The sequence below is a fragment of the Trifolium pratense genome, linkage group LG5 (assembly GCF_020283565.1).
Source record: "Trifolium pratense cultivar HEN17-A07 linkage group LG5, ARS_RC_1.1, whole genome shotgun sequence".
In the NCBI taxonomy this organism is placed as follows: Eukaryota; Viridiplantae; Streptophyta; class Magnoliopsida; order Fabales; family Fabaceae; genus Trifolium; species Trifolium pratense.
Genome location: NC_060063.1, coordinates 22,606,413 through 22,626,884, shown reverse-complemented (window position 1 = coordinate 22,626,884; position 20,472 = coordinate 22,606,413). Strand labels below are relative to the sequence as shown.

At 34.3% G+C, this 20,472-nt stretch overlaps 1 protein-coding gene across 2 annotated transcripts; it reads right to left on the bottom strand.

Annotated features, from left to right (window-relative positions):
• Positions 1-436: 436 nt before the first annotated feature.
• Positions 437-2,537, bottom strand: LOC123884967 (protein PELOTA 1-like). Of its 2 annotated transcripts, XM_045934202.1 has the most exons (5): positions 1,994-2,537; positions 1,613-1,688; positions 1,338-1,413; positions 1,193-1,225; positions 437-759 (listed from the first exon to the last, which is right to left on the bottom strand). In XM_045934202.1, exons 2-5 carry the CDS (start codon positions 1,651-1,653, stop codon positions 658-660), a joined length of 252 nt encoding a protein of 83 aa, XP_045790158.1. In that variant the 5' UTR covers positions 1,654-1,688; positions 1,994-2,537; the 3' UTR covers positions 437-657. The 2 variants fall into 2 exon arrangements, with proteins under 2 accessions (XP_045790158.1, XP_045790157.1); XM_045934201.1 differs by having other exon boundaries at positions 1,613-2,016.
• Positions 2,538-20,472: the final 17,935 nt, after the last annotated feature.

Here is a 20,472-nt window from a genome sequence, read left to right as displayed (position 1 = left end):
ACCGGTATTTACAAATACCGGTAGTGGTATGTATGGTTTTCATTTTTTTTTTTTTTAGAATCTGGGATTCCACTACCGGTATTTGTAAATACCGGTAGTGGTATGTATGCTATTCCATTTTTTTTTTTAGAATTGAGGATTCCACTACGGGTAATTACAAATACCCGTAGTGGTATGTTAGTTTTCACTACTGATTGTTATAAATATCAGTAGTGGTATGTTAGTTTTTTTTTTTTTTTTTTTTTCGTTTTTTTGTAGCTTCCTGTGCCTGCATATTAATATGAAAAATCAAAACTCTAGAACAGTAGTGGTATGTATGGTTTCAAATTTTTTTAATATAAATCATGGGGATTCCACTACGGGTAAGAAATTTGGCATTCACTTAAAATGTCTATATAGAGCAGATACAACTACAAAACATAATTTAAACGCCAGCCTAAAAGGAACGGTACAACTTGAGTAGAATCAAGTGTTAAAATACTGGAAAATTATGGGTTACAACTTACAACAATAAAAAGTCACAAGGTTTTCATATAATCAACTATAATTTTCATGTTACTTAAGGCTAGTTACCTAACAAGGCTTTCTTAAACTCATATAAACATAGGAATAGAGAGGAGAAGAGAAGATGCAATGAAGAAAGCAACCATACTTGTATCATGAGCTTGTGTGTGCGAGAATGATGCGTGATTTGTTTTCAATAATAGGTCGCAGCTGTCTTCTTTCTGCCTCCAAAAATAAGTGACGATGAAACTGATCCTGTAACAGAAATAGAGACATAAGATAAATAATAAGCATAACAAACACACTAAACTATACCAAATCCGTCCGAGCTTATGCATGGATATCATTGTCATTAAGAAATGTATATGTGGTATCAAATTGTAAATGCTCACTAAGAAAGAAGAAGCCCAAAAAGATCAGCAGGATCAATTAAACTTGTGCGTGCCCCTTTCTCAATTTTGTTGGACTAAAGAATAAATATATTTAACACTGGTGAATAAAGAATGTGCAGGCAACTTATAAGTTATATCTAGTGCAGCACAAATAAGCTTATAAAGATTTGAGTATACAAACTCGCAGCAGATCACTAGCACATATTCTTTAAATTGAACAAACTATATATATATATATATCACGAATGAGAATAAATGCTAAGCATGAGAAATACCAGTACTCGGGAAGAATTTACCTGCAAAACATTCTCAAAGAACTTATTCAAAGCCTACAAAAAGGAGGACGATGATTTAGAATTGGAACAGTCATGTTATAGAATTCATTCACAGCAGTATGTAACTATTATCATTTTAAAAGAGAGGCAGACAGAGAGAACATACTTTCTCAAAACCAGCAATTGCAGCCCCATGCTTGCGAGGAATTGAAGCTTTTATCCGTGAACGAGTAACAGTCATACTGTTATGTCAGTCATAAGATGATGAATAAATACATCAACAAGAAGAACCAGTATTTAATATACATGTGGTATGTGGTTCCACACAGAAATCAAACACACCCGACACCAACAATCCTACTACTCTATCGAATGGTCATCTTAATCTTAATATAAAAATGATAAGTGAAACCTATTTAATGAATGTTACTAATATAGTACCTTCTACCAACAAGGAGGATATGGGCTAATCCTTCTTGCATTAACACCACGGCTAGATCAGCACTTGCAGCAGGATCTGCAAAATAAACATGGAATATTGTTTACCATATTGACATTATTTACACCAACAATCATATTACAAGCCGACCAGATGAAGAACATGACTTCCATTTTGCTTAATGAATATGAATGTGATTCTACATGAAACATTTACTTAATTACTTCACTTTTGCACATTTTTCCCTACTTTAAATGGGTGCAGGGTTAAAGATATATTACATAAACTAGCAGATCCATTATTTCCCATGGTTCCCACAAACACATATTAGTAAAAACGCCTATTATAGAATTGACAGATTCATCAAATAAACGATAACATACCAGAGGCCTGCTGGAGTACCAAATATGCTTCTTTTCAAACGCTTGAGTTATGTAGCACCGATACTTTATATTGAAGATGTATCTAGTGTCCGTATTTATGTCACATTCGGCGTTCATGTTTGTGTCGGCGCTTTATAGCTTGAGTTTCAATAACTATTATTTAAATGCAATAGAATAAACAAAATCTTTCATTCATTAAACTCTACAATTGACTAAAAAAGAATCTACAAAAGAATCAATTTAATCATATAAAACCCTAGTATAAAAAAAACCTATACAAACAAGTTTGTACACTATGGATTATCACCACCATTGATGAACAAGAACACCAATATCTCTAAGTTCAGTAAACAAATCCAAACAATCAGAATAACTTTTCTGAAACTTAGAACTTCTCTGACCAGAACAACATCTCTGCCATCTATTATAATGACACTCAAGAAAAAGCTCATCAATCAAACAAATAGCACCAGTTTGAATCAACTTAGGTATCAAATGAAACTCAGTACCTTCAACATCCATTTTCACAACAACAAAATCTTTACTTGTAACAACAATCTTTAACCAATAAGCAAAATCAATACCTTGAATCTTATCCTTATCACCCATATGACTTGAAATTGTTTGAACAGGATTAATCCTATTCCTACCCATTCCTCTACCTTTCATCATCATTTTCTTACTCGGGTCTCTCGTAATCTCGAAAAATGATGTCTAACCCAAGCGAATGAAAACGAATGAACAAGAATGAAAACGAATGAAAACGAAAACGAATGAAATTTGGAGGAAGTTTGATTTATTCATACCTTTACCGAATAAAAACGAAGAAATTTGGAGGCGATTCAAGCATTCTAGGGTTTGGAGAATGAAACCGAATGAAATTGGAGAGATTGGAGAATGGAGAATGGAGAATGGAGAATGGAGAGATTGGAGAATGATTGGGAAATTGGAGTGTTTGATTTGAAGAACTTGGGACGATTTGGAAGAACTTGGGACGATTGAGAATGGAGAGTTTGCAGTGGGAGGGAGATTGAACGCGTATGAAAATTGGGAATGAAAATGACAATATGAAAAATATTATAACACTATTAGGATTCCACTACCGGTGAATCCTAGATCGGTAGTGAAAAGTGGGAATATGAAAAAAATAATAACACTATTAGGATTCCACTACCGTTGAATCCTAGATCGGTAGTGGAAGATAATTAAAACAAATTTGTACGTAATTACGACATTGCCACCGTGTCTACTTTCCACTACGGATTTAGCAAAGCCGGTAGTGAAATCCCTTGTCTCTGAACTTTCCACTACCGTTTTAAAAATATCAGTAGTGGAATCCTTTGGTCAAATGTATTTCACTACTGGTATTCACATACCGGTAGTGGTATCTCCAAACCAAAAGTCATTTTTCTACTACACACTCCTTTAAACCAGATTCTACTCTCTCTTAAAAGCTCTTGAGTAAATCACAAATACCACTCAATAAACATATTCCTAAGCTTGCATCGATGAGACACAAGAAAGGCTCAAAATTAACAATGAATAGACTAAACCCTAATTGACACTTTGACAATTGCGGCTTCTGTCAACATATACCACGATTAAAACATACCATCTTTGTGCTTTGATAAACAGAGGCAACACCCAGAGAGGTATGCAAAGTAAAGCACAAGACTTTACAAAGACACGAAACCCTAAAAGACTACATCTTTGATATTCTGTTTTGATTCCAGTTTCAGTGAGTAAAACAGGGTTAACAACACCCTTTATATAGCAGAACCTTCGTGGGCCTTGAGCCATTAATCTTCTACTCCAAGAAAACCTTCAGAGGTTATATTATAAAATTAAATAATCTTTGATTCCTTATTTTATATAATACTTGAGGTCCAAGTAACCTAATACAGCCGCCTTCTGAAGACTAATAAACCAGATGCGCCTTGTTGTATAATTAAGCACGAAACAATTCTTCAAGCAAATCTTCGAAAGATTGCATATAAAAATATAACGCTAGTTGGCGCGCAGTCAGACTACACAGGTGTAGTTCCATATGTATGTACATCTGTCTCAACACTTGATGTATGCACATATGTCTCAACACTTGGTTAAAATATGTTTTTGCAAAATGTAGCCAACATACAAAAACTCAACAGTTTTTACGAGAAAGAAAAAAAGAACAATAGATATTTCTTCCGTCCCAAAATATAAGCAAAAATTGGTCAACAAACTGGATGTATTTAGTCCAAATTTTTAACCAAATACATAAAGTTTTTTTGACTCATTTTTGCTTATATTTTGGGACGGAGGGAGTACTTGTTAAATAGATGATTATTTAATGATATAAAAAGTAGATAATCATTTGCCCATATGCATGCATTATCCCAATGAATCGTATCAGAGTCTTTACAATAATTGCATTATGATATTTTATTTTTGTCAAGATATTTAATATTCTTTTTATACAACAATTACATTATTCATTCAAAAAAAAATTCCATTATTCTTCTTTTTAAGAATTTCATTATTCTTTTTTCTTTGGCCGTAATTAATTATTCGTTTATAAACAGCCCACCTCACGACACTTTGAGATTATTACGTAAGCGACCCACTTCATGGCAATTCAACATGTTACGTAGCATAATTTATCTCCTACCCATGGGGATGGATTCTCTCCCGTACTGGACAATGTCCAGTGGAATCTGTGCCTTTCATTGTTTGTTTAATAATTAAAAAAATTTGTGCCAAAGGAAATAGATGGATGGGATTGCACCGGACAGAAAATGCACTGGAGACAACCCCCAGCCCCTACCCATATAGTATGATATATATACATATGTACGGTGTCAATATTGACCGACTGTAAATAAGAAAAATGTTGAATATATAAAAGAGCCGACTCGTATATTTAATGTGATAAAGTTTTGAGTGAAAACGTGTCATCTACCTCTTTTGTATATGTGTTGTGGTCTTAAAGCATTGACTCAATATTATTTTTGACGCTTTCCCGAGCTCCTCAACAAATAGTATTAGAGCCATAGTGATAAGGAATAAAATATAATAGTTAAAAAAAAAAATAGCACTAGTTATAATGTATTTTACTTAAATTATTCTATTTTACTTAAATCATACAAATTCTTATTTTCATTAAAATAATTGAGGCATACATATAGTATATTTTATGGACTAAATTTGATAATAAAAAAAATTGATGATTAAATTAACTATCTAAAACTAAACTTGATGAGCAAAATGACCGGTAAAAGAGACCTTGGTAGTAATTTGGATATATTCAAATGTTGGAATATTTTATAATATTCCAATAATATTACGTGGGCAAATATCTTTATATAATTATATTAGTTATTTATCGATTAGGAGCCTTAATTAATTAAGTGGTCAAACAAAGTTAAAAGGCTAATTAGATTTATATTTAGAATTAATTAAGTAATTAATTAATAGGATATGGGCTCAATACGAGTGGATGTCAGGATGGCCGATTTCGGGATAATGGGAACCCTAATGGGTCATCACACTATATATAGGCTATGGTCCCCAATATACCGTACATAAGCAAATAATCTCTTCTCCCCATCTGAAGAGAGCTCAAGGCATTAGGGTACCGGTTGAGGAAGAACCACACAAGCCGACGGGTGGTCATCATCCGATAACTCTCTCTTTGTGTTTCAGTAGTGCTACGTGTCACATCAACGGTAGTATCAAATGGATTCTTCTATACAGGTATTCCTAATACAAATTCTTGATAAATCAACATGATGTAGATTCAGTTTACATATACATGCTCATTTTGTTCTATCTAGCTTCCGCACTATTTGTATAAGAGCATGACTTGTATGTAATTAATTGATAAATTAATTATTAAAACCTATCAATTGGTATCAGAGCGGGTCTTCATGTTTGATTTATTGGGATTTTAATTTTTAATTATCTCGATTTTACTTTTAAAAGGGGTTTTATGTTCTTCCCCAATTATATATGAACCGTCAACCGATACGAACTTTGGAAGATTTAAATCAAATATTCTTTGTTTTTCGGTGAAAGGAATTTGAATTTTGATTGCTTTATTCAACTACCATCATTAATAGTATTGTATATTGGGCACCGGTTTCACATGCATGTTTTGTTTAAACGATTTTACTGCCATGTGATTTCTTATTTTGTTTGGCCCTTTGTAATATGAATAAAGTATCAAGAATTTATTGTTTTGGTATGAGTCTAAGACAATAAAGTTTTGTTTAAGATGTGATTTGTATATTTGCGGACTACTAGAACTTTGACCCATGCGGTGCATGGGTCTAATTAGGTGTAATATGTAATAATAAAAAATTGTTGGATATTTGTGTGTTGGCCTCATTTTGCTAAAACAAATATACAAGCAAGATGTTGGACCAAATGTTTCAACATGTTAGGTACAAAAGATGTTGGACCAAATGTTGTAACATGTTTGGGTACGACAGTCAGATTGCCCAAATCTCGCGCATTTATTACACGTATCTGCTATATATGGAAATCCACTCTACGAACGTGTATATCAAGATTTGATCTGATCAAGACGTTATTAGTGCAGATATGTTCTTATCAAGACTTAATAGAATGATTCAACACATTGTTTATTTCCTAAAGAGGATAAACTATTTTAGGAAAGTTTTTATTAAGGTCTGATTTGCTTAGCTGGACGTGACTCAAAGACCAGCTGTGTTCTGAAGGTTATCTTGGAAGATCAGGAGCGTGCTAGCTCTGTCTATATAAAGAAGACTCAAGGCCAAGATTTTATTGAACCGAAACCATTGTTCATCAAAGATGTAGTCTTTAGGGTTTCGTGTTTTTGAGCCACTCTCTAGGAGAGTTGGTGTAAGTGAACCACTCGGGTTGTGAGATGGTCACTATGTCCTCACTCAGAAACCTTTAGGTAATGAGTAGAGTATTGTAATATCTCTGAAGCTTTTAAGCAAGGAGATAGTGTTTGTGAGCCTCTCACGTATTGATTTAATACTTGAGTAGGACTGTGTTTTATTGAGTTGTAATGTTTTAAGGTTACTCCTAAGCTTTGAAGTACGGAGTTAACTGTGTGTGATTTACTCGAAGCTTTTAAGCAAGAGTAAAATATGTCACGGTGATTGTCGCCACATTTTATTCAACATTATATGAACAACACAGGTTGTGTTGGCTGTGTGGAAGTGAGATGGGATCTCATGTCTAGGAGTTCCTAGGCAGAAGTTGCATGAGTAGTGTCGAGGTCATAAGGCGTAAACCTAGGATTTGCTGGAGGTCTTAGTGTAAGACGTAAACCGAGGGTTTGCTGGAGGTCTTAGTGTAAGACGTAAATTCAAAGGGTTTGCTGGAGGTCTTAGTGACTAGATCTATTAGTGGATTTCCTTCCTGGATTGGTATCCCCCAGAGTAGGCAGGTTGGCTGAACTGGGTTAACAATTTCCTGTGCAGTTTATTTACTTGTTGATTTTATTATGTTTAGTAAGATGTTCCAACATTAAGTATGACATTCTCTTTAAATTGAATGTTGGAATATCTGATAAAACATTATTTCTCAGTATCCGTTTTAATGTTATATGCCTTGCCGTGTTATTCATGTCAGACCAGATGTCTCGACATTCTATACAACATCTGGTTCTGCTATACCAGAATTTCAATTGGTATCAGAGCAGGCATCCTGTTCTGTTTTCTGGATGAGATCTTAGGGAAGATACTTTCTGGTTAGGGCAAGTAAGGAATACTGAAAATTTGTTTGAACTTGGAGAAGTTCACATTGATTGAATGGTCCCTAGAAGTGGAGGATGGACTATTCATGATAGGGTGTGTATTAGACCTATCTTTTGTTGGTCAGGCGTGTAGATCTTGTGATGAGTTGCTGTATGGTTTGATTTATTTTCAAACATGTGTTATTGTAGTGTGCCTGAGGTTTGTTGAGGAGTTTTGTGGTTTGAATTCCGCTGCATATATATCTGATGGAAAACTCCTGGTGGTTTTGTTTGTTGAGGATGCACCACTCTGTTCTATGATGTAAGCCCTGGTGTGGTGATGCTCGAGGAGAGTTTTTTAATTAACTTGTTAGAGATGCCAAAGATACTTGGGGGTGATCTCAAGTCCACTCATAAAGGCACTCATGTATGAGTTTGTTGAAAAGGGGTCTGAAGGAAGTTATGAGCAATTTATCTTTGCTTTAAACTCTGAAAAGTCAACGTCCAGTGTCTTTGATAAAGGATTTCTCGGTGTGTTTCGTTAGAAGGGAATTGATGTCTTACCAGATGTTGGAACATCTGACGGAACATCTGACGAGCAGATTCTGCAGAATCTTGTTGGATGACAGTAGGGCATGGCAGATGCTTGGGTGCTAAACAAATGTGTGTGTTGGTTACATATGTTTGGAACCTTCTCCTGACCTGGAAGAGGAGGCATCTGTGTCTGAGATGGTTTCTACGCTAGAAACATATCTTAGATAAGTTTGTTGGGACATGATCAACATATGGTTGACCTCTTGGGTTAGTTCATGTCTGATCCAAGTAAGTGGTAGTTGAAGTTGTGTGCAATGTTGATGTGTTATATGATGTTTTAACCATGCATGTTATATTCTTGTGATAATATCTAGTTATATGAATGCATGATTAAACAAGGAGGATTTATTTTTTGGGACCAAAGGATTATGGTTCTCTGGTATTTTCGGTGAAGTTAATTCTTTACCTTATGCGTTAAAGATATCTTTTGAATTAAGATTGACGAAGTTTTTACTTCCCTTCAAGATGTGTGTTTGTGTTGAAGTGAAAGGAAGTAAATGTTGCATCCCTCTCTCCATTGTCTGGTGCACACTAATCAAGGGAAATCCATCTGATGTATTTAATGCTTCCACTAAGGTCACAAGTGAGTTTGTTGATGAATCTCTCAAAGGATCTGTCTCTGAAAATGATGTTGTGTCGAATGTTGGCACATCTTTGGCACCTAAGACTGATGTTGTGCTAAGTACTGTCACATCTGTGATACCTGATATTGTGTTGGATCAAAATGTTCCAGATACCTGTTAGAGGGAATCTCCTCTATAGGTTCAGAAGAATGGCATCAAACATCTCAAAGTAAGACAAGGGGTTGGAACATTAGAAGAAGTTTTTGAGATGTAAAATATGCACGTCCCTGAATGTGTAGATGATTTGATATTGAAGGTTGATCAACTACTGATGGTTGATTCTCCTGTGTCCCCTTGGAAGAGTTATGGACTACTATGGTATCTTCAGACCATAGTTCAGGATGAAACCGATGGGATTGAGATTGATGTCAGAATTAATGTTGAAACATCTTCTCCAACATCTGCTTCTTCAGCCAAGGAAGCTGGTTCTACTCAGGGTGGAGTACAAGGTCAAGCAACTGACCTAATCTGGAATGACTTTTTGTAAGAATAATTGTCATGAGTGGATGTTATCTGTTGGTGCCATATATGTGCAGAAGAATGATGTCAGATCTAATGTCCTACCTTGTGTGAGAAGGTAATCCTATCTGACAAATGATAAATACTTTAATGGGAGCTAAGTATATGTATATCCTTTGTTGAAGTTATGCATAAAACTGATATATTTGTCTGAAGAGCTGTGCAATTATGTAGTCTGAACTTTATTGTTCGGAGAGTATATTTCTCTTCATGGTATTCAGGTGTTTTGAAAAACCTGGATGATCTGCATTGATGGTACTCTATTGGGAGCTTCTTGAAGGATGTCTATGCACAATGAGTCCTTTTGAATGATGATTTATGAACCAATATAATTAGGTTCCAAAATCAGAAGCTGATGTCCCAAATGATGTAGTAACATCATATTTACTGATGATTGTTCTGTGGAAGGTGCTTGAGACTTTGCATGGGAGTGCTCAAGCTGTGTGGTCAGAAGACGTGTTTCTAACTATGTGAATCAGAATGTGGAGGTTCTGATCTTGTTTTAATAGTATGCTCTGGCAATGCATGACTATTTATTCCACTAGTATCAACAACTACTAGTGAATGTAAGGGCAGAAGAATATTGTCAAATACTGAGGTTTGATAATTGTCTTTGGTTTTCTTCTGTTGCAAGTCACTCTAGAAAATGGTTGATAATCAGGATCTTAGTCAAGCTTTTAAGCAAACTAAGATGTTTTGGATTTTGTGAGTGACTTTACACCTTGTATGCATGACATTCTGCCTATTCAAAAGGTCATGATACATAGTGTGGTTCTGCTAGGACATTGATCAGATGTGTCCTTGTTAAGTGAAGAGGTCAGAATGCTTGGATGTATTCTCAAGAAGTGAGAATATCTGACTCAGAATCGACTCTACTGAAGGAGGTGGTGTTTCCCTTCAACATGAAAGCATGAAGTCTTTCACATGTTTTCATTTAGTGCTCGAGTTTTCATCTTCAGCTGGAGCCCTGATTATCTATGACAGGTAGAGTCATGTGTTTATCTGTGGATTGCATTGGTACATATATATTGTCTAGAGTGTTGTACAAGCTTGTGGAGATCTTATGCCTCATATGAGAATATGATGTCAGACAACATGTTGTGACATTATGAAATTATTAACAAGGCATGGTTGATTCTAGTCATGTAAAGCTGAATAATTATATCAGTTATTCACATATCTCTCGAGTGGTTAAATGGTTGAGTCTGGGAGAATTTATTTTTCTCTACAGATTTTTTTTTGGAAGGACTTTCCAAGAGTCTTCATTATTGAGAGATGTCACAAATGTGATATTCAGATGTCTTGGTATGTGTTACTAAGTCTAAGTGAAAGGAGAACACTTCGAATCAAGTGGAAGACAGTATGTTTGAAGATGTGTTGATCAATGCAAGTAAAAGAAGACAATGTCTGACTGAATGTTAGAACATTATTCGAGACATGTTTCCTGTAAGATCAACAAGGAAGTGAAATGGACAGTGTGATCAACCACGTGTCAGAAGGGAATACATAAAAGGTCCGTGAATACTTTGAATCCATCTGAATCTACTTCTATTTTGCTTGGTCAACAAAATGTGCATCATCTAGGAAACCGATTTCTAAATCCATTATCCAGGTTAATCTTATCTCTCAAAAGATCCTAGAAAAGCCTATCTATGTTTATTGATGATGTTATTGAACCTACCAAACTCGTTTTGAAAACCTCATTAATTCAGTTGTCACCTCTAATGTTGAATACAATGTTGTTACCTCTGTTAAAGGTTTTTGTCAGTTTAAATGTTGTGGGTAGTGTTGAAACATCTGTGAGATCTGCCACTGAAATTGTAATTCTAGAAAAACCAAGATCTCTTAAAACCATAGGTCAGTCTAGCATGAATGTTGTGGTTGTTGATGACATTTTTTTTAAAATTTTTCCATGTGTCATCTTTCAAAGTTGTTGATTCTGTCACTTTATTATCCCCCACTAAAGTTGTGGTTGTGTCCCCCAAAGAAACCTCACCTGAGTCTGATGTCACATCAGATGTCGAAACATCTTGGACCAACCTGTTGGTGTTGTTGAAACCTGTTCTAAAATTCCCAAACTGATGCTGATATGGTTCTGAGAGTCTTAAACCTAATTGTAATTTGGAGTATTGAATATTAGAATGTGGTGGAAGAAACTGATCTTGATGATCTTCCATGTGACCAAGCTATTGCTCAAAGTATGATTGAAAGAGAACTGGTCATGCTATGACTGTTTGTGTGGATGTGCATTCTGCTGAGAAGTACTATATGTGTTTAGATGTGTTGTGATCAGCTGTGATAATGGTCAGATTTGGGATACATAAATGTGATTACTACTACTATGTGTGATAGTTTCAGATCTGCTTCTGAAACCTCTAGCTTTATGTTCTCATGAAATATGTTATGCTATGATGTCATCCATGATGTCTACGCATCCTGATCTGATTTTTGAGAATTTATTTTTCTCTGATGTGTGAGAATTCATTTTCCTCTGTATATGGGAGTTTATTTCTCCCTTTGTGCTTTAAAGGAGAAAGAAGCTATGAGAAGTATTACTAGCTCCTGACATTATTATCTTTGCTGGTGTGAATGTTGTTGATTCCACAAATACAATTATAGATGTTCTTGTTGCTGATGTATCTCAGACAAAAAATGCTATTGGTTCTGTTGTTGATAAATCAAAACAAACTGTTCCTGAAAAGGATGTTGTGACAGACGTTGACACATCTGTGGACCAACCTAAGGCTGATGTTACTATTGTCCAGAAACCCGTTCAAGAAACTGCTGTGGTGAAAGATGTTGGGACATCTGTTGACCCATCTGACTCATCTGATGAAGAAACAGGGTCTGATGAAGAGAATTCTACTGAGGTTGAAGAAGGGTCTCTCAGTCTAAAGAAAGGCATCAAACTGTGCCACTTAATGAAGAAGTGGTTGAAGAACATGTATGAGGTTATTGTGCTTGCTAGTAAGAAGAGATAGAGTCTGAACAGAAAGGAAGCACCTTCAAGTAACTCTGAGTATAATGTTGAGGAGGATGTACCAGACATCACACCCTCTGCCTCAAAGAAAAAGTCTGGTGGGAAAAAGAATCCTCAGAATGTGCCTGTTACTCCCTGTGACAATGTTTCCTTTCATCGTGCTTCCTTTGCACAAAGATGGGATCATGTGTACAAGGGGAGTTTTTGTTAGATGGATGCTCCATGCCCTGATTGGAAGACCACGTGATTTGATACCATGCTGGAAGAACCTGTGCTACCATATGTTGCAACATCTTTGCTAACATGTGACGTATTTTGTGGTTGCTCCTATTCACTCTGATACCACGCTAGATAAGCATGATAAAACATCTTTGCTAACATGTGCTATGTGTTGTGCTATCATGTGTTGAAACATCTTTGTTGTCAATGCTCTAATACCATACCGGAGGAACCTGTGCTATCTGATGTGCTACTAGATGGTGAAAGATTTTGGTCATCATGTTGAAAATTCTATGCTGATGAAGTGTGATCTGTTTTAGGCTATTTAATGATGACTCCACTGCTGATTTATATCTGATGAGGTATGTATCCCATGGTGTTGTCTTCATTTGTAGTAGCTCTGTGCACTATGTTCCAGGATATCTATACTATTGTACTCTTTGATTAATGCATGAAGACCCTATTTTGTCTAAACTTCTGACTAAAAAGGGAAGTAGTTTAGTAGTTGGTAGGCATGATATGTTTTGCTGCTAATGTCTGTTGTGCTACCTGATGTCGAAACATATGCATGCTCTTTTAGTGGTTGGATGTGTTCTACTATATGATGTGGTGTCTGATGCTTAAACATCTGCTAACTTGAGTGGTGTAGTATTGAATCTGTTGTATGCTTATGTGCTGATATGGATGATAAAATTGAGGGGAGTAAGAATTGTTTTCTGATGATCATTCTGATAAGCATGTGTCAATGTATTTGGAGGGAGTAAAATTAATTTTTGCTCTGATTTTGATTTTGAGGGGAAGTAGCATAATGCAGTAAGTGGTTACTATTCTGTTGTGCAAAGCTCTATTTGTTTGCTCTTGATGATGTCCTGCCATATGTTGGAACATCCTGGATGCATGAGAACTTATTTTTCTCAGCTATGTGAGAATTTACTCTTCTCAACTGCTACTTTGTGGTTTGCTTAAGGAGTTGTGATCTGTGATGTGTTTTGTGTGCGGTAGCAGTATGTGATGTATGGTATCTGATGATTATATGATGTGGAGCATAATGTTGAGGACATTTTTCTTTTTTGTTGGTACGTGATGTGATGCTTCTGCTATTTCAAGACTATGGATTACTAGATACTAATATATGGATTTGTTATGCTCTGATATTCTGCACTATGGATTTCTGTGATGTTCATTACTATTGCTCTTAATGCACAAAGTTTTTGTTTGGCATATTTTGTGGCTAAAAAGGGGGAGTAGTATGTTTGTTTGTGTTTGTCTGCTACTTTACAATGTTGTATCTGATGTTGTGACAAGCTAGTCTAGCCTGTCTATGAAGAAGTAGTAGTGTGTGTTGTGACATGCATGAATTCAGGGGGAGTAAGAACCATTTTTTTTCTGATGGCCTGATGAGATGCATGAGCTGATGTATTCAGGGGGAGCAAAAATATGTTTTTCTCTGATCTGATATTAAGGGGGAGTAATGCAATATCAAGTTCTTTGCCTATGTGTGCTTAATGTATGGATGTTATGATGCGCTACAAATTGTTGAAACATCTTGATGCTGATGTGGGAATTTATTTTTCCCAAGTGTGCTTGTGAGAGTTTATTTCTCTCTACTGAAGGATGAAGCTAAGTTGGTTATGATTCCGCTGCTGTGTATGCCTCTGATGGTTTATGGTAAAGTTTATTTCTTTAGCCTGTGCGTTATTTTCATTTGAGGAATTCTTTTGGAAGTAACATAGAAGATGTTCTACCTTCCTTCATATTTGTTTGCTCACGTTGACTTGAAGGATTGTATGTTTTTTAAATCTCTCTGTGCTAATTAATGGGCTGAAGTTGTTTTAGCCAAAAATTGCCAAAGGGGGAGATTGTTGGATATTTGTGTGTTGGCCTCATTTTGCTAAAACAAATATACAAGCAAGATGTTGGACCAAATGTTTCAACATGTTAGGTACAAAAGATGTTGGACCAAATGTTGTAACATGTTTGGGTACGACAGTCAGATTGCCCAAATCTCGCGCATTTATTACACGTATCTGCTATATATGGAAATCCACTCTACGAACGTGTATATCAAGATTTGATCTGATCAAGACGTTATTAGTGCAGATATGTTCTTATCAAGACTTAATAGAATGATTCAACACATTGTTTATTTCCTAAAGAGGATAAACTATTTTAGGAAAGTTTTTATTAAGGTCTGATTTGCTTAGCTGGACGTGACTCAAAGACCAGCTGTGTTCTGAAGGTTATCTTGGAAGATCAGGAGCGTGCTAGCTCTGTCTATATAAAGAAGACTCAAGGCCAAGATTTTATTGAACCGAAACCATTGTTCATCAAAGATGTAGTCTTTAGGGTTTCGTGTTTTTGAGCCACTCTCTAGGAGAGTTGGTGTAAGTGAACCACTCGGGTTGTGAGATGGTCACTATGTCCTCACTCAGAAACCTTTAGGTAATGAGTAGAGTATTGTAATATCTCTGAAGCTTTTAAGCAAGGAGATAGTGTTTGTGAGCCTCTCACGTATTGATTTAATACTTGAGTAGGACTGTGTTTTATTGAGTTGTAATGTTTTAAGGTTACTCCTAAGCTTTGAAGTACGGAGTTAACTGTGTGTGATTTACTCGAAGCTTTTAAGCAAGAGTAAAATATGTCACGGTGATTGTCGCCACATTTTATTCAACATTATATGAACAACACAGGTTGTGTTGGCTGTGTGGAAGTGAGATGGGATCTCATGTCTAGGAGTTCCTAGGCAGAAGTTGCATGAGTAGTGTCGAGGTCATAAGGCGTAAACCTAGGATTTGCTGGAGGTCTTAGTGTAAGACGTAAACCGAGGGTTTGCTGGAGGTCTTAGTGTAAGACGTAAATTCAAAGGGTTTGCTGGAGGTCTTAGTGACTAGATCTATTAGTGGATTTCCTTCCTGGATTGGTATCCCCCAGAGTAGGCAGGTTGGCTGAACTGGGTTAACAATTTCCTGTGCAGTTTATTTACTTGTTGATTTTATTATGTTTAGTAAGATGTTCCAACATTAAGTATGACATTCTCTTTAAATTGAATGTTGGAATATCTGATAAAACATTATTTCTCAGTATCCGTTTTAATGTTATATGCCTTGCCGTGTTATTCATGTCAGACCAGATGTCTCGACATTCTATACAACATCTGGTTCTGCTATACCAGAATTTCAAAAATAAAATACAAAAATTTTAAGAGCATTTTCAATAAGAGTAGTATAGGGAATTTCATGGACTAATTATTCTATATTTGTTTATGTGCTTATTTTATATTTTATATATTTTTTAAATAATTTTTGAACCCCATCGTTTTGTTTACTTATTAAAAAAAATTGCTGATAACTAAAGGTAAAAAAATTGATGATAATTAAAGGTTAAAAAAAAAATTAAAGACGTAATCAAGAACATAAACTTAAGTAGACATCCATAAATAAATAAAAATTGTGATTAATTCCGCCGTTCAAATTTATTGAAAAACAGGGTTAACATATTAGGATTCCTAAATTCTTTCATAATTGAAGCACATGTTTTAGCGGTTGAAAGGTTTTATTGTAAGTAAGAGATGCAGGTTCGATGACAAATCTGTATATTTTTAATATAAAGCTGCAATAAAAAGAAAGAGAAAATGAGGGGAAAAAAATTTGGTTCAGGGTTAGCTTATGTTAGCAAGCTTATAATATAAGAGATTATCAGTTTTCAATTGTTTAAATTGTGCAATGAAAATTGATGGTGCTTAATTGTCGTATGAAATCTTTCCTATGAAAGTTGATGGAGCTTAACACTTTGTGGACATAATTTAAATCACAATTGGTCTGCTAGTGCATATTATATCAATTGATCATCGGTTAATATTAAATCTGCAATATTAAAAACAAAATAATGAATGTGATTAGTGACATGACTATGGTTGTGTTTGGTTGTATTGCAAAAAAAATTGATTTAGTAGAATTGAGTTTGATATAATAACATTCCAAATTACACGTGATAATAACTTTTCAAATCTCACATGATAATTATTCTCTAAATTTATGATCCGGTAGAAAAAAAATCATTGATCAGGAAAGACATAAAAATATTTCGTGATGAATAATATAGTCAACAATAATTTTGATATGATATACTTTTAAAATTGATGGTGCTTATCAATTATTGCACATAATTTTAATCACAATTGGTATACTTGCCATAATGGTTGGAAATATTGGCTTGCATTGAAGGGTTGCGGGCTCAAATCTTAGTCAAGACAAAATTGTATTATTTTTTAATAAAAATTGCAAGATAAAATGGAGGAAAAACAGGGAAAACAAATTAGGGTTTAGAGTTTGCTTGTGTATACAAGCTTATAATATAAAAGATATGTATCTGCAATATCCAGTTTTTTTGTCAAATATAAAAGATTTGATCCTTTGGTATATATATATATATATATATATATATATATATATTTGACTTGCAAAGAGTTTTATAATAGTAATTTTTCACTCATTCAATTTGAGTGTTCGGTGATTTTAATTTCTTGGTAATGATTAAGATCAATTACGGGACTGTTTGGAAAATATAGTTTTTTCTATGAATTTGGACTAAGTTTTCTAATTTCCAAATCAAATGTTTTAGCTTGACTCAGCTAAAGTTTATTTTATAAAAATAAGGATTTAGATTTGGTTTTGGTGATTCAGTTTTCAAATCAAATTTTTCAGATGACTTATTCATAAAGTTTGTTGTCTAAAAGTAGGGATTTAAATTTGTTTTGATTTGATTTTTTTTTTGTGACTTTAGTTTTTAAATCAAATCTTTCCGTCTATATTTATAACATTTCTTATATTGTTATACTATTTTGAATGAGTTTATTTTGGTGATTTGAAAATTAAACTTATCTGAATCTTTGTACTCAATATTTATTTTGAGAAAGAAGGTAAATAAAGAATTGTCATACATATTTGATTATTATATACTTTACGGAAGATCATTTACCTTTATATAGCACTTATCAGTGATTCTCAAAATATTATGATCCAATCTGGTATGTACAAAATTAAAGGTTTCGATTCTTTAAATTTTTTGGAAATATAGATTCTATAATTATTTGTTTAAATATAGAGTTATGAAGTTTTTTGTTTCCTTTTGTTTAAAAAAATAAAATAAAATAATAATTATTATAGAATTTTATTTATTGATTTAAAGAATCATTGAGTATATATGTGAACTAGTTCTAGCATGACAGTATTTTGCTACATAAAGATGCAATTTTTATTTGATTTAAAATTGAATATTTGGACTATAGCATGATTATGATGTTTGAGGTTATTGTTATTAAGTTTCTACAATAATTTTTCCATGCTTTTCAAATTTATTTCATGCTAATGTTTGTTTAATAGTGAGATTTTATTCTCACATAAGGGATGTCATTTAATCTTATGATTATCAAGCGACGTCATAAAGAAAAATGGCCTACATTTTGTGGGTAGTGCCTTGTAAATTAAAGAACTTTCCCATTTTAATTTATTAAATTGTCTAGTAATGACGATTGAGTTGGTTGAAACAACATGTTGCCGAAGTAACCTCTGTTGCGTAGATTTGATTCAATTGAACTTACAAAAGATGTAGTGTGAAATTATTCATGTGAGTTGTTGTCGGGCCGAAGCAAGGCACAACTTGACCGGATAACTGCATACTTGTGATGGTAAATGTGTGGTGATTATAAAGTTATTTACCATGTGGATAATAGGATGCCCGAAGGTGACTGTTATTTGACAGGACTTATCACCAATGTTTGATCATTGCATTGAGAGTATCACTTGCAATTAATTCTTACAATCCGAAGATTGGGGATTGATGGTGCGCTTGATATCTTGTTTGAGTATTTTAATTTACAAATAAAGCTTTGCATGTCTCTATAATAATTTATTGACATGTCTAATAAAGTGGTGTTGGTGTAAATCCATACAAATATTTAGTGGATTGCATTGACACTTATAATGGTAAGCATGTGGCGATCATAAGGAATTATTGTTTGTCAATATTGATTGTCAGTGTTTGATCATTGTCACGAAATACCACTAGCAATTGATGTGATTTTCTAAGGGCTTGACATCAATGGTGCACTAGGTATCTTGGTGAGTGATTTTTGTTCTCTATAAACTAATATAGTTTATGTATCTGCAAATTCATGTTAGAATTTTAATTCTTAAAATTCTAGCGATTAGCAATAAAGGGAGAACATTGTGTTCTCGGATGTAGACCTTATGTAAAAGTGGAGAAACTCAAATTCTCTCACAATTTAGTATATTTTAAGTGAGACTCAGGTTAACAAAGTGAGTATACTCCAAATCACATAAGTCATATGGTAATAAAGTTTTGAATTCCAGAGACATTTGAGGTATTATTTAAGATCACATAATATTTTGTCATGTTTTCTTTGCTTAAATTAAAGTGCATCTAAAGCAATGAAGCGAAAAATAAGCTCTCGTCGGAGAGATAATATTTCATTCGGATTATTAAGCAAAGAAAATCTCAAGAGCACATTAGGTAACTATTTAATCTTGCTAAAGCGTTGTGGTTTCGACAATCAGGTAACTTGGTCGAAAATTTAGCATTTAGTATTTTATTTGCACAATTAGTCTTGTTAGAAATGATTTATGCAAGTAGTTTATCGCATCATCTTTTGTGTGCACCATTCGGTGATCAATTGAAAATATGTTGTTAAAGTTTTGGAATTTTAATTTGGTTCATAAAGTGTTCGTTAATTGATCACGGATAAAATATTTTCCTTTCCATGTTAGCCTGTGTGTTTCGTTGCTTGTTATGTTTACATATATGGGTTTTGAGGTGCACATATTTATTTGCTATGAACATACAAAATTTGTATGTAGCTATTTTTTTTTTCTTTTTATTTCCGGGAAGTAATTAACATAAGGTTTGATTGGTTTCTATCAATTGGTTAAACTTCCTGAAATTTGTTTTATAAGCTATTAGTACCCATAGCAGACTTATTTTAATTGTGGATTCGGATTCTGAAAATTTTCTACAATTTTTCGAACATAAAACTTCTATTTTGTATTGATGACATGTTTTTTTTTTTTTAAAGAACATTTCATAAAGTGTGCAATGAAGAAAATATTGAAGCAAGAGAAAATAATATAGTGCTCATTGTAACGACCCAAAATTTAGTATTCGTTATTTAATTATTTTATTACGCGAGGGCGTGATTTATAATTAAATTATTAAGCGGCGAATAATCATTTAGCGAGAACGTAAGTTAATGAGCGAGAAGTTATGTTGTTTGGGCCTTTGGGCGTGGAATAGGCATTGGGCCTAAGCCAAGTGGGCTTTGATCCATGAGAATAGAGAGAGAGCTATAAGTAGCCAAGTCAACCATGAATAGTCTCATAAGTTGCAATCCATGAGAAGTTGAAGAGCTTAGCTAGGGCAAGGAGCTCATGAGGGAGAGGGAGAGCTCGTGGGATAGAAAGAGAAGAGCAAGCTTGTGGATTCGTCGAGCTAAGGTACGAGAGTTAGATTACATATTCGTGAGTGATTCGGAAGAGGGGAGGATGTCGATTCCTCCATTCCCAAACTCTTTCCACTCTATTTTCTTGTGGGTTTTGTGGGTGATTTTCTTAATGGAAAATGGATTCTTTTGATCCTAACATGTGTAGTGAACTCATGGTAGATGAGGTAAACAACTTTGGGGAGTTGAAAATGGGAATATGTAGATGTTTGATCAATGATTTGCATGTTTATGCAACTTTGCTTATTTTGCAAGAAATTGGCATGATTTTGATTATTTGAGGTATTTGGATGTTTGGAAGGGATGATTAATGTTCCTTGA

Excerpts from the sequence above, each read along its gene's own strand:
- LOC123884967 (XM_045934202.1), bottom strand. The coding sequence starts at position 1,653 with ATGCAAGAAGGATTAGCCCATATCCTCCTTGTTGGTAGAAG. Across the intron at positions 1,226-1,337 it reads CAATTGCTGGTTTTGAGAAA|GCTTTGAATAAGTTCTTTGA; the intron begins GTATGTTCTCTC and ends TCCTTTTTGTAG. Across the intron at positions 760-1,192 it reads TCTTTGAGAATGTTTTGCAG|GATCAGTTTCATCGTCACTT; the intron begins GTAAATTCTTCC and ends TTTCTGTTACAG.